Source organism: Talaromyces atroroseus, assembly GCF_001907595.1.
Source record: "Talaromyces atroroseus strain IBT 11181 chromosome Unknown scaffold_7, whole genome shotgun sequence".
Classification (NCBI taxonomy): domain Eukaryota; kingdom Fungi; phylum Ascomycota; class Eurotiomycetes; order Eurotiales; family Trichocomaceae; genus Talaromyces; species Talaromyces atroroseus.
In genome coordinates this window covers 202,539-215,818 of record NW_017971439.1, presented here as the reverse complement: position 1 = coordinate 215,818, position 13,280 = coordinate 202,539, and the positions used below count along the sequence as shown (strand labels likewise).

General features: G+C 48.7%; 5 protein-coding genes across 5 annotated transcripts; 2 read left to right on the top strand and 3 right to left on the bottom strand.

Moving 5' to 3' along the window:
• Positions 1-1,441: 1,441 nt before the first annotated feature.
• On the bottom strand, positions 1,442-4,118 carry UA08_05533 (hypothetical protein; the record flags this gene model as incomplete). The annotated part of the gene is made up of 4 exons (XM_020268330.1): positions 1,442-2,942; positions 3,003-3,143; positions 3,203-4,011; positions 4,068-4,118. The coding sequence occupies 4 exons, from the start codon at positions 4,116-4,118 to the stop codon at positions 1,442-1,444; spliced, it is 2,502 nt and encodes an 833-aa protein (XP_020119338.1).
• Positions 4,119-6,062: 1,944 nt separating this feature from the next.
• Positions 6,063-6,668, bottom strand: UA08_05532 (hypothetical protein; the record flags this gene model as incomplete). Its single annotated transcript, XM_020268329.1, has 1 exon — positions 6,063-6,668. The coding sequence occupies one exon, from the start codon at positions 6,666-6,668 to the stop codon at positions 6,063-6,065; it is 606 nt and encodes a 201-aa protein (XP_020119335.1).
• A 967-nt stretch (positions 6,669-7,635) lies between these two features.
• On the top strand, positions 7,636-9,474 carry UA08_05531 (hypothetical protein; the record flags this gene model as incomplete). The annotated part of the gene is made up of 2 exons (XM_020268328.1): positions 7,636-7,944; positions 7,987-9,474. The coding sequence occupies 2 exons, from the start codon at positions 7,636-7,638 to the stop codon at positions 9,472-9,474; spliced, it is 1,797 nt and encodes a 598-aa protein (XP_020119336.1).
• Positions 9,475-10,463: 989 nt separating this feature from the next.
• On the top strand, positions 10,464-11,295 carry UA08_05530 (hypothetical protein; the record flags this gene model as incomplete). Its single annotated transcript, XM_020268327.1, has 2 exons — positions 10,464-10,767; positions 10,838-11,295. 2 exons carry the CDS (start codon positions 10,464-10,466, stop codon positions 11,293-11,295), a joined length of 762 nt encoding a protein of 253 aa, XP_020119341.1.
• Positions 11,296-11,988: 693 nt separating this feature from the next.
• UA08_05529 (Eukaryotic translation initiation factor 3 subunit F) lies at positions 11,989-13,189 on the bottom strand (the record flags this gene model as incomplete). The annotated part of the gene is made up of 3 exons (XM_020268326.1): positions 11,989-12,223; positions 12,305-13,014; positions 13,085-13,189. 3 exons carry the CDS (start codon positions 13,187-13,189, stop codon positions 11,989-11,991), a joined length of 1,050 nt encoding a protein of 349 aa, XP_020119342.1.
• Positions 13,190-13,280: the final 91 nt, after the last annotated feature.

Sequence of the window (13,280 nt, the reverse complement as noted above, 5' to 3'; positions counted from 1 at the left end):
CCTGTCTGGATGTGAGTGCTCCGTCTGCAGCACAGATGACATCACTGGCCCCGTCCGCCAGGGGAATGCCGTCTGCTGATTGGCTGCTCGGGCCTTTTCGGCAAGGAGAGCTGATGCCTGAGGCAGCACTATATAGTCCATACTGCAGCACCCAAGCAAGTCACCCAACTCAGCGTACTCCGTTTGTAGAGACATCGGAGTACTCTGCTCCTCGATCGACCGGTGGGTCAGATCCTGCCAAATAACTTTCTGGGGTAGCCCGCTCGGTGCGGTGTGCTCCGTTGATATATTGGGTCTTCTATAACTGAGACCTGGCTGTACCGGCGCTCGGCTTATTTTATATACACTTGTCGCTCCTGTGCGACTGCATGGTATCGTTGATACCTCGCGCAAAAACTTTATCACGAAGAAAAGGCAGACTACAATGTGGGATTGATCTATCCTCCGCTCAATATGGACTCTGATCCATCATGCCAGACTTCCAATGCAAGTCTCCATGGCCCTATATATTGGATCCATATAGCCATTCTGTGGTCGATTCCCAATACCATGTTGGTTTGATATATGATTATATCCGCCAGCCAGTGCTGCCATACTGTCTGCGGGCTTTGAGCCAATTGGAGGAAAAGCTTGCAGAAACCCTGAGCGAGTGAGCACGCTGTCCACAAGGCAAATGCGTCTGTGGCCGCTGTCTCTGAGTCTGTGCATTGAGCTGGGGTAACTACATCCGAGCTTCCTGAGGCAAATAAGGTGACGTGAACATTGAAATAAAAAAAATAAATATTATGCTGTCAAGGGAAACGACGGAGTAGATTATTCTTGGTAGAGCGTTGTACAATGAATATCCCACGCGGAATCTGTACTGCTTCTCTAAATCACTAGTACATGGCCCGGTGAAAAGATAGTCTTGAAGAGGGAAAAAAGAAAAAAGAGACTAGAATCTCAATTCACCGATCCTGGGACAGTGATTGCCCATGGCTGAAAAGGATTCAAGTTTCCTCTCGAGACTGTCAGTGGACTTATACATATATGTATATTCGCTCTTCGTCTTCCTTTTCCTTTCTACCTAGGTATCTATCTGGGTAATTATCAAACATCACTACTTAATATTCTAGCCCAATAAATACGGAGTAAAATGTCATCAAGTCTTGAGTTACTGGATAGAAAGGCTACAAATGTACTTTTCCTGTGTATATTCTGACCTATTCAGCTAAGACTAGGCACGGCCATGATACAGATGTCAATTGCGTGCCATGCAAACAGACTTATCAACCACAAAACTCACCCAGGTACGCCGCACTTTTTTCTTTTTTTTTCACGGCCATTCCATTGGATCCCGTTGTATCATAAAAATTTACTACGCCATACCGCAAGATGCAAAAAATAGCGAATAAAAGAAAGACTCTAATCGAGCTAGATCGCAAGACGGGGCTGGCCCCCATTAGTCTGGGTTCGACTTTGAAACGCTGTTTCCTCCAGAAACAACCAGTGGCCCGCCTTGCGAAGTACCATTATTATTACTATTATTCGGGAAAGAATTCGCCGGTATGGGAAGCGTTCGGGATTTCGCTTCAAATTCAGTAGGCACCTCGGATGGAGGAGGTTTGGGGGGAAGATGAGCTGGTGTTCCCCATTTCGCAATCGAGTCATGGCTTCCAGGCTGTGCGCCACGAGGCACTGAGCTTGGGCTTGCGGTATTGCCATTAGCTCGGTTGTTCGAATGCGATGCTCCGTAAGCCATTGATTGCCCATTGTTCTCCATGTGCCCTGACCATTGCTGCCGTTGACCATTGGCTTGAGAGTTGGTATTGTTATACGCAACATTAGCGTTATGGCCTACTCCTCCCTTGTGGCTGTATCGGCCGGTATTTGGGTTTCCGGTTGGTATAAAGGACCGAGTCTGCGGGTTGAATGTGGATCTATTGAAGTTGCTTATCATCGGATGAGTGTTTTGGGTTTGCGCCGGTGTCGAATAGTGCTGGCCGGAGACTTGACCATAGGAGGAGTACGGATTAGCATTCGCAGCCATCGTGTGCGAGGAGGGGTAGCCGGGCCAATTCATCGATGCGTTTCGCTGAGCGGGTTGAGTGTAGTTATTCTGATACGACTGGCCAGTCCACGATGGTGGTGAATGAGAAGCAAATGACGATGTGTTGGGTATGGCGTAAGTATTCATTGCTGGCGATGAGCCCGTCTGGGCTTGTTGTCCCATCATTGGTGATTGTTGATTGAGCGTAGTATATCCTTGGAACGGAGATTGTTGAGGTGCACCAGAGTTCTGCCATGCGTGGTTTTGGCCCAAATGCATCGTGTTCATCGGGTACTGGGACACATTATTCTGGAACACGTTTGAACCAGCAGTGCCCTGAGCGTAATTCATGGCAGGCAACGACGCACCCGGACCAACCATGTAAGGGTGTTGACCGTAGATTGTTCCATTGTGCATCGGCATCGATACCGTGCCCGGCGTATAGGGCATTCCCGGATAGTATGCATTGAACTGAGATCTAGCTTCGAAGCTATCATCGTGTGGGGTTTTCTGCCTGAAATTCTTTTTACGACCGCTAGTCGAGCTTGAACGGGACATATCTGCGCTATTGTCCCCGCTAGGCGAATCTCCCGGTTTGGATTCTGGGAAGTCTCGGAATATCCTTTCTCTCGCCTCTTGGTACTTGGCCTCACGCTCTTCCCGAGTCATTGTTGACCGATCTTTGGCTGGTGTCGCTCCTGCAGACGATCCCCCGCGGTCTTCATCATTTCCGCCATCCTCTCCAGCTTCGGAAACGGTTTTCGAAGGGACTGAGGAGCTAGCTGTAGTGTCATCACCTGCCAGAGTCCGGTCGCCACTCTGTTCATTCCGACGCATGATCTTCATGGCCGGTGCATTAGGTGGCGGTGTACTGTGGGAATTCACAGGTCGCAGGAGCGACAACGGCGTTGGGCTGTGTCTTGTTTAGTATCAATAAAAACCAGGAAATATGTGCTGATAGGGATGTACTAACAGCCTGCAGAATGGCGTCCGATGAAGCCGCACCGAGGTGACATTATTGTCCACGAAATGCGTCAAATGATAATAATCTCCTAGTTTGTGTGCGAGAAGTCGACCAAAAGCATTCGAAGGCGGTAATTCTAATGATTGTTCACTGTGCAAGGAGCATTAGCGAGTTCGTTCAACATAACGATAATCAATACAGGTACTCACTTCGAATCTTGAATGAAGTTTCGAATCTTTTCCTCCAGTTGTAACAGGAAAAGACGGTCCTTGGGCGAACTCATTGCTTCCAAAAGCTTTTCATCAGGGTCTAAAGGATATCCATTGAGGGACCTTCCAGCCTCAAATTCAGACCGATCATTGTTGACTATAAAATTGTTAGCCACGGAATCGGGTGGAATCGCGCCTGGGATCCCAATATCTCCATCTGGGAATCGCTGGATGGACACAGGCAATAGCCCGCGACTTCTTTGAGCCATTCCATCTTTGATATGATCGCGAAATACTCTTACACCAGATTCGGAGCCGGTGAGCGAATTGGGGGCGCCTGATGCTGGGCCAGACAGGGAGTCGTCTTCATCAGCTGCCTGGACACTTGCACTATCATCTGGTCGTAGAGAATCTTTCTCGTCCATTGCAAATGTAGTGACTGATGCCATGCTCTTCGAGTCAAAACTCGTTGGTTTTGTGGAACTGTTGGACAGATGAGTTTGATCGTCGTCGAATGAAGCTTCTCTCTGAAGCACTCCGGTCTCACGAGCTTCACCGGACGAGTGAGAAAACTCTGACTCATGCTTCTCATTCATTGAAATTCGCTGTACACCACCCTCGATGCCTTCTATATAAGCATCTAGTGGTGCGTCATGTTGGCCTTCCAAGCCTGGCTGGTTCGGCAAGGCCATGATAGAGGAGGGTTGGGGAACCCGGGAACCTTCAAAATCTGCATTCATTTGATTTTCCGACTCTCCAGGGTTTGTTGCAGTGGTTTGTGGTTTGGCCGGGGCAGGCATGGCCACAATCTGAGTGATCATTGTTAGTCGGCAGATCCTGGCCATCTCATAAACTAGGGACGCACTTTTGCAAAAGAAGGACGGTTCAAATTGCTTCCAGAAGCTTGCGAAGCCATCTTGTAGCCTGAAAATGCAACCAGTTGTTTTGAAGGTATTGGAACAACAAAGCCTTCAAAAGGGAGACCCTGACAAAGCGAAGACCGAAAGGAGATCCAATAACTTTTTCTTTTCTAATTTCTCGCTTCACAACCCGAAGAGATTGGAGACATCTCTTTCAAACACGACGTTCGCCATAGGGGCCAAAGTCCTTCATTTCTCTGGAAAGCTAGGGACACAGCTGTCGTTTATTTTTGTAGACGAATACACAACTGGAAGCAAACGGATCTCGTAGCGTAGTGGCGTGAACAAAAACATAAGAGAGAATCTCACTCGTACTGAATACCAGCTCTATGGCCTTAGCATGCGATTGTAATTGAAAAATAAAGGCGAGAAAGAGAGAGAGATGAACTTACATTTCAGGGGAAACCAGGGTCGCGAATGGCACGATTGAGGCTGAGTGGCAGCAGCCAGGGCGTGGTGATAAAAGGCTGGGTTTGATTTGTGAGAGCGTTTTCCTCCGTGGGGTTTAGGCTGCGACGCCGCCCTGTGCTTGCCGCGCGCGTACGGACATCCTCAGGCCTAGTCTGATTGGCCGCCGTAGCCGACGCTTTTTATGGCTTCTGGTTGGGAAAGCTTAGAAACAATCTCACGGCATAACTCGCAGTCTTTGTTCCTATGGGTGCTGCCTACTTGGCTGAATTCTCAGAAGCAACCTGCTCTATTTTCTGAACTATCCGCCAATCAAGATTGTTTCCATTCACAAGGCTGCTGCTCCTCGATGAATAGATATAGAAACGTCCCTGGCGTGCGCGGGCCCTCTAAGGCGACTGCTACTACGCTGTGTCAAAAATGTCTTAAACGAGATATGTATTCCGATTGTAGCTATCTCTCGCGTCCGTTGCTGACTCCAAACACGACACTACAGCTACGAATGCAAGGCAACAGCGCAGGAACGTCCCTATGTATCTAGGCCTTCGCGCACGCAGCAATTGCAGAATCCCGAGCTGGTACCGAAATTAAAAAATGAGGCGCCGACTGATCTGACAAGAACGTATGGAACATTTGTTAAGCTGCTTCTTTTTGGTAGTACACGGAGCTGACCACAATGCGCCTGGCAGCGATGGCCTCGCAGATGAAATCCTTGCTAAGCAAGAGCGAGAGCGAGGCAGGAAGCGAGATCTCGATGATGAGATTCAAGCCCAGCCGCCCAAACGACCAAGATCTATGTCCTCGCGCTCATCGGTCTCTGTGTCCACTATATCTACGGACCGTTCACGATCAAGATCGCCAGAATTCCGGACGAGATTCAAACATTCTCGAAATACGGAGCGGGATCAAAGTAAATTCGAATCTCCTACGGATAGGTCTCGTCAACGAAAAAGACGCTACAGTGATGCCTCATCGAATAACTCCGACTCGTCGGCTTCCGCCGAACGGGGGTCACGAAATTTGAGTCGTGAATCGGAGCGGAATACTCGCAGAAAACGGCGCGAATATAGTCCAACGGAGAGGGGTAGACGGAGAGATTCATCTACTCATGGAAGCTGCAGACACAAGTCGGAAAGTCAGAGCCGAGAGAGAAGTCGCATCGCGAGGCAACGGCGGTCAATAACACCAAACACACAACATCGGAGGTCTCCCAATCCCAGCCAGGCGAAGGGAGGCAAAGAGGTTCCGCCGCAGAGGCCTCGAGAACGCAGTCTGAGCCCCTTCAGTAAGCGGCTTGCCCTTACCCAAGCAATGAATATGGGCAGATAGTATATATGACGAATTTTAATGTTCGTTATGATTACTTTGAGTGTATTCTTATATATTTCATTATTAAGCCGCTTTCGGTATTTTGATAGATATACACAATAATAATCCACGCCTTTTCTGTGTGCTCCATTAAACCTTAACGCCGATTTTGTCTCCCCGATGCAATTCCAAGTCATATCTCCAAATGAAAATGGGTATTCTATTCAGATCAGATCGTCGTCTTCCCGTTCGGCAGCCCCCTCTTGTTCGCGAACATGGATACCTTCGACCAGCGCCTCTCCTCCAATCCCAACGTCTTCACCCTGATCGTCCGCGTTTCTGTTCCGCGCCTTCGCCTTCTCTTCGCGTTGTGCATTCTCAATCCGTTGCCGAACCAATCTCGCAATTGCATTTTCTGTTCTAACATTCAATACCCGCATTTTCTCGTCTAGATGACGTTTCAAATCCCAGTTTGGCTTCTTGGGCTGAAGTTTGAATAAATCCATAGGCTGTTCGGCTTCCTCGTCCCTTTTTGTTTGTTCCGCAGCCGTCCTGGCTATCTCTGCTGCCTGTTGCTCGAGTGTATTCTGTCCTTCTATTGGAGCCTGGTCGAATCCCAGTTTGGGGCCCCGCGTTTCAGCATCGTAGTTTCTTCCCGAAAGATATGTCCGCGTAATATCTTGATTCTCTGCTGGTAATTCGTGCTTTTCTGCAACAACTTCGACTAGTGGCTCAGGCTCAGGCTGCTTCCTTTTAAGGGCAGCAAGTTTGGCAAGTCGGGCTTTGCGCTCTGTGGCTGCAGCCTCAAGAGAGGCGTTGTTCGTTGACATGGCGTTGTGCTGACGGCGGCTCTGCTGTGTGGTGAATTGAAACGCGAGACGGCCCAAAGTCAATCGGATGCACCAGATGTGTTCGGAAAAGTCAATACTGTGGACGTTGCACACTTCTAACGAAGAAAAGCAAGCAAGTATACGCAGTGCAACGTTGGCGGGCTAGTTAAATAAATGCGGTGCAAATGACTAAATTAGAATTAGCCGCGCTCAGCGTTAAGTTTTGCCTTAGCCGCAATTTCTATTCGTCCGCGGCCAGCCCGATTCAACTACGGACTCTTTTTTTTTTCTTTTTTGGACAACCTCTCGATCCCCTCACGCTCTGCTCCTCGTCTCAATGTGCGAAATCTGAATGCCGAATCATTTCAGAGCCGTCGCATGCTGCGAACTCGCAGCCCACTCTTCCATACCGACCACCCCCTACCGAGGGCTTTCGCCAAAATGGAATCTCGTATGCGGCGGGCCGGAAAGAAGACTTCCATGGCCAAGATGGACGCGCACAACCCCAAATAACGTCAATGGCCTGGGCGGTACGTCTTGTTTCATCAAGGAGGCGAGTTGCTTTGTTGGTGGCTACGCTCAAAAGCAACTTATTCACACTCTTTTGCCTACGGGGCCGAACCCGGGTACACAGACGCCTCCTCCTTCAGCAGCCAGTTGGGAAAAGGGAAGCATACACCGCGACATTTCTAAAATGATTTCAATCAGACGAAGTGATTCCCCAGTAGTATACGTTACTGATGACAGACTCCGCCGCCGCCGTTATTCAGGGAGAATCCGTAGAATGCGTACTTTACACCTTTTCAAAAGACGGCAGACGCATGAAGGAAGAGGCTATGTATCGCCCTTCTCTATCCCGAGGCGTGTCCGAATAGCAACCAGTCGCGCTCTCAGAGAACTTAGAAAACAAGGGAGGGTTGTCAGCAAAGAATCATTCAAGATTGATGTTAAGCTTAGGCTGTCGTCAATGTACACTTTACGTGGCATTCCGAAATGGTGGTTCGACCACTTTCAGGACCTTTTTGCAAGAGCGAAGGAGGGGAAATTAGAGGGCTGGAGAATGCCACAAAGGGTTGACGACTTTACCTCTGGCCTAATCAATATTATCGAGACCCAAGGTATCCAGAGTTTCAAGGAAACGTGGGACACTCTCGAAAGCAGGGTCAGGACAGCACAGTGGCCTCTAATTGCTCTTTATTTGTTACGCAATTCTCCCGCCAAGGCGCCCGAATTCCTGCTCACTACACATTATGAACCCTATCCCCCGTTTGGGATGGTGAGTGATTGTATCATTTACCTTACCTACTTCCATCCGGAGCTCGATCGAGCCCTTACCCGAAATGCTCTTTTGACCTGCATGGACCCAGAAAGATGGCCGGTCATAACGGTGCCCCAGCGCGGAGTCAGGATGTATGTGAAGTCTGCGGGGTTGAAGAACGCATACAAGGCGTTTGAAATTATGCGGGAACGAGAATCTCAGGTTTCAGCTCACACAATCCTTGGCTTTATGAATGTCTTCATAAATGCTTGTGATGTCGACAGAGCACTCGAATGCCTCCGTATGATCCCCGTGATCAACTCGCCTCGACTTACAATGGATTCAGAAGGTGTGCTGCGCCACTGCTGCAAGTTGCTTCTCTTGGATCGGGTTGTGGATGAGGACGGTTCACGGAATTTCAAGATCTTGCCGCAGATCTTGGAACTAGGGGTCAAACCGTGTCTGGAAATGATGAATATCGTGCTATCAAACGCTTTTGCGACTGGCGATTCACATCTTGGTATGGACATGCTGAAATACATGGAGGACCAGGGCATGGTATTCAGTTCTTATACTTACATGACGTTGCTCAAGGATGCTGTGGCTCGAACTGATGTGGACCGAGTCGAGTCTCTTTTGCGGGAAATAAATTCTCGCAATGATTTCAGAAACAATAAATTCATTGCTAGCAAAGTATTCCATGCTCATTTCGTTTTCAACGTCAAGCATTACAATACAGAAATTAGCCCGAGCGCAACATTCGTGGACATGCTGGATTTTTACTCTCGCTACTACGACCTTACTCCGCTCAGAGACCTCAAGATCATACCAAACGACTATAACAACATGGAAATTGATCAAGACTTACAGCCGAGCGCTCCAGTGCTCTTCATCATGCTAGCGACGTATCTGAGGTGCTCTCGGAACCCTGAGCGAACACTGCAGGTATACCGGGAATTTTGCCAACGCGTTGCCGAGCGACATCCTCTCATTGCACCACTAGTCCAGTATCCACAGATATTCAACGAATTCATCCTTTCCTTCCGTTATCCCCATTCGGATTTATCGGACTGTGTTCAAATCGTGGAGGACATGATCCATCCCAGTACAGAGTCGTTCGTTATTGACGACGAGCTGATAGAACCAGCCAAGCCCAACATCTACACATGGACCACCTTGATGAGCGTATTTGTAGCGCACGGTGATCCGGAGGCTGTGAGATCGGTTCGAGAGACAATGGAGAAAAACGGCGTTGACTTCAACATTGTGACATGGAACACGATCATCAACAGCGCCGTGCGTACTGACGATGTGCCAGCCACCGCCTTGGCAATGAAGGAAATGGACAGGGACGGCTTTACTCCTGATGCGTACACGCTGAAAGCATTGCGCTTGGTCAAGGAGCCGGAACTCCTTCAAGCGGCAATCCAGAAGCTGGACGAAGAGGCAAAAAAGCTTCTCTGGGAGGAACAAGAAGCTCTTGATCGAGAGGACGACGAGCTTTTGGATAAAGGCCTGAAACGGTTGGCCATTTCTGCGAAAACATAGGTCGCATTTTCCCTCCAAAAATAAAAAAAAAATAAATAAAAAGATACCCACATTATTATATATCATTTGTCTCCTTTTCCTCACTGTGGTTGACATTAGCGTTAGATTGCATGGATACGATTTCTTGTATTTATAAGATAATGTACATCAGATTTCTCTTGGGCAGGATGGGCCATCATACAATGGGCGAATGGAGTTGACAGCATATTCGTTATTTATTTTGCTATTCTTCTTTATTTTCGTAGGGAAAAAACATGAAACGCCAATTACTTCCAAGATTTATTATTATCACCCATGATTAGCCGCCGATAAATATAGATATCTAGACACAGGCACAAGAACTACGGTCAGACTTTGTACGTAAGATAATAAGGAGTCTTTTCCTTAAGACTTACCGCCATCACAACGCAGCATATGCTAACATAGGGACTGAGCCGTTCGCCAATTCTTGCACATTTCCAGAAGATGCCAAGGATGCTAGATAGATATTAGCAAAATGGCATTGGGTTTAACAGAATGATTTAGAGATCTGAAGGTTGCTCTCCCCATCCCACTTCCATAATAACAAAGGTGCAATACATACCCATGTTGGTTGCGATCCATAATACCGGGCATCATCGAGTGAGCGTATGCGCTTGTGCAGATAATCAAAAGGAAGACGAGAAGGAGAGATTGAAAATTGAAGAGAGCAGACTGTAGATCATTTGAATGGAAGTTAGTGTGGGCTCATGGTGATTTGGTTTGCTAGAGTTCATTTGATGACCGGGAGTTGTATGTACGTACCATCGTGGATGCTTGGTTTTCAGATCTGCGGATCTAGCCAAAGTAAGGTATGGCTGAAACTGGAGGACTGGATCTTTGACGCAGCGCGTTATAAAGCATGTACGCAGCTGTCTGGAGGGGGCATCGACTCGTGAGGTTCTGGACATTTTGATGATGCCAGACCGGAGACCTCGCAGACGCGCGCTAAGACTGTTGCGGCTAGCACGATGATCCACCCTCGTTTTCTAATCTTAAGCGCCGAGATTCAATCAAGGCCGTCATCTCAAATCACGCTTTCTGTCTATGGATTGAACTGCTTCAATTACGAATCGAGCGCTATCGACAACAACGGCTCACCTGGGTGCTCGCTCACCTTCACCTCACTTAGCCACTTTTTGCCCTCCGATTTTAAGTCGACCATCACATTTACACGGACAGAGGAAGCTGAATCGAAAGCACAAAAGACAGCCATGGCGGAGCCCCGCGCCCGTGCTGCAAGGCACAAAGGGCAGATGAACTTTGCTAGCGACTGTACGTTCATAGCCTCACGTTAGAAAAAGAAACCTCCCTATCCGATAAGCCAGCTAACCACGGGAACAAGTGCGAGCCTTACTCTCCGGCTACGGTGATCGCGATGCTCACCCCTACTGCCCGCCAGGCCCGCTACCTGAGACGGTGCGCGTGCTCGACGAAATCGTCACCGACTTCATATTAGAAATGTGCCACGGAGCCGCTGCATATGCCAGCTATGCGCGACGGCAAAAGATCAAAGTCGACGACTTCCGCTTCGCCTTGCGCCATGATCCGCTCAAGCTTGGTCGTGTGCAACAGCTCCTGCAGATGGATCGCGAGCTCAAGGATGCTCGTAAGATCTTCGACCATGATGACGACCAGGTAGCTGGCGGTCGGAAGGTGGCTGAAGAGCTGGATGTTAGTGTCGACGGTACCGTTGCCACTGGCACGGGCAAAAAGAGCAAGGGTAAGGGCAAACGGAGTGGTAGGCGTGCATCTGACGCCGCGGAGGAAACTCCTTCTAAGAGACGTAGAGTCGACGGTTGATGCCACTGACGATTCTCTTGTACATTACCACTTATTAATGGCTAGCATATTTGGAGTTTGGGTTTATAGGGTTTCGGCGTTTGGCAAGGTTTCTTTTCACTATGATCTTTTCTATCTGCGGAGTACTTTTTTTCTTTTTGGCAATCCGGGTCAATGATGATACCATTCCAAAATTGACCTTTTTATGACAAGTATCTTCTAGAAGAACGGAAGCTCAAATGATTTGGTCATGAGTTTCAAGCGCTCTGGTCTTTTTAACAAGGTTCATGAAACAGATGCAACTTAGCCAGTAATCCACTAGCTAAATAGAGAATCTTTATAACTATAAACGTCCAACTGACTATGACTATGACTATGACTGGTTACTCCAATACGCCGTGCCCTTTTTCTTTTGTCTTGATTCCTCAATCCTTTCCCCCTCTTTGTTTTGGAAGTCGGTCGTTGATGGATAGCGTGGTGTTGCTGATGAAAGTGAAATCATGGAAATGAGATTTCCAAAGCAAGAGGAACCAAAGGAACAAAGAAAGACGAAAGGAGAAGCAAGAATTACAAGAATAGTTGAAATCCCTCTAAAACCAAACAGACAATGAGAAGGAAAAATGGAAATAGTCAGACATTGTCGTTGGTATATGCATGGGCATGTTAATGTTGCTTGTTTTCTTCGTTTCTTGTGTATTATGTCCTTTTCTTTTTTCATGCGCGGGCTTCCTCGGTATTCCTCTCTTGGTTGCGCTGTTGTTGACCCTCGCGGCCTCCTCGGCCACCTTTGCCGCCTCGCTGGTTGCGTTGATTGCCTGACTCGCCGGCCGCGCCCTCGCCTCCTCCAAGAGTAAGTTGAGCAGTAGCAAGTCGGTTTGAGAGATCCATTTGTGTGCGAATAGTGTTAGCAAGGTAAGAAACAACCAGGACGTCCTGGATGTGATTGTTGCTGCAGGAACACAAGAAGTAGTTAGTTATCAGTTTCCATCCCTCATATATCAAGTGTCGTTCGTATAGCAGTAAAACATACAAGTCACGCTCAATATCGGCTGGCTCAACCTTGGGAGCCAACGCAAGTGCGTTCAGCAAAAACTGGCCAAGTGCAGTGGATGCCGGGGCCTCTTCGTCAATGACAGCCTCGACATATTTCGAGACTCGGTCGATCATACCAATCACCTCTTCCACAGCGCGCTCCAAGGCCTCGATATCAGTGAAGATGCTTGCAGTTCGGTCTTCGGAATCCCGTGCGCTTGCAATCGCCTCCAAGCCATTCTTCTCAGCCTCGCCGTAGCGAATCTCATGGGGCACAGGGATGAAAGCAGCGCTGTCAGCGGCCCGCTCAACCGTGACACCGACGGGGGCGGAGATATAAGCACGGGTCTCGATATCCTTCCCAGGCTCCGTCGATACAGTAAGATGGACTGCAGGATGCGGCCATGTTCCATCGCTTTGGCCGTAGAAGTTCTGAATCAAAGCCGAGAACGTGTTCAATTCCGACGAAGTGGCATACCAGCCAACGAGGACTTCCTTGGGGTTCGCCTTCAAGTGCAGCGCTAGCATCTGTTTCTGGTATTCCATATCAACCTCGACCTGGTCGGTGGTCTCTGTGTGTCCGACGGCGAAACAGCTGCGGATTTCGACTTCGGTGCCATCTTCGCTTCGCGTACCCAAAAGTGTTCCAATGACTCGGTCTTGATCGGCGTTTCGGCGGAGCGAGTGGTCGAGGATTGAGAAGATGGCCTGGATCGGTTCAACGAGCAGTCAGCAACAGGGGAAAAGACGGCATAGCGTATCGACAGAGCGGTCGTACCTGAGGTTGAATCACCACATTCAGAGGGGCAGTGGTTGGTGCAGACCCCACTGTCACTGGGCCCAAAGGCCGCGCGAGGTGAAGAAAGGAATCGGTCTCAGCCATACTGGGCGTGCAAGTTACAAGACAGAATCCGTCTCTCAGCGATCGGGAAACACGGCTTGTCTTGGATAGGGAGGTGTTTTTTTTATTTTTC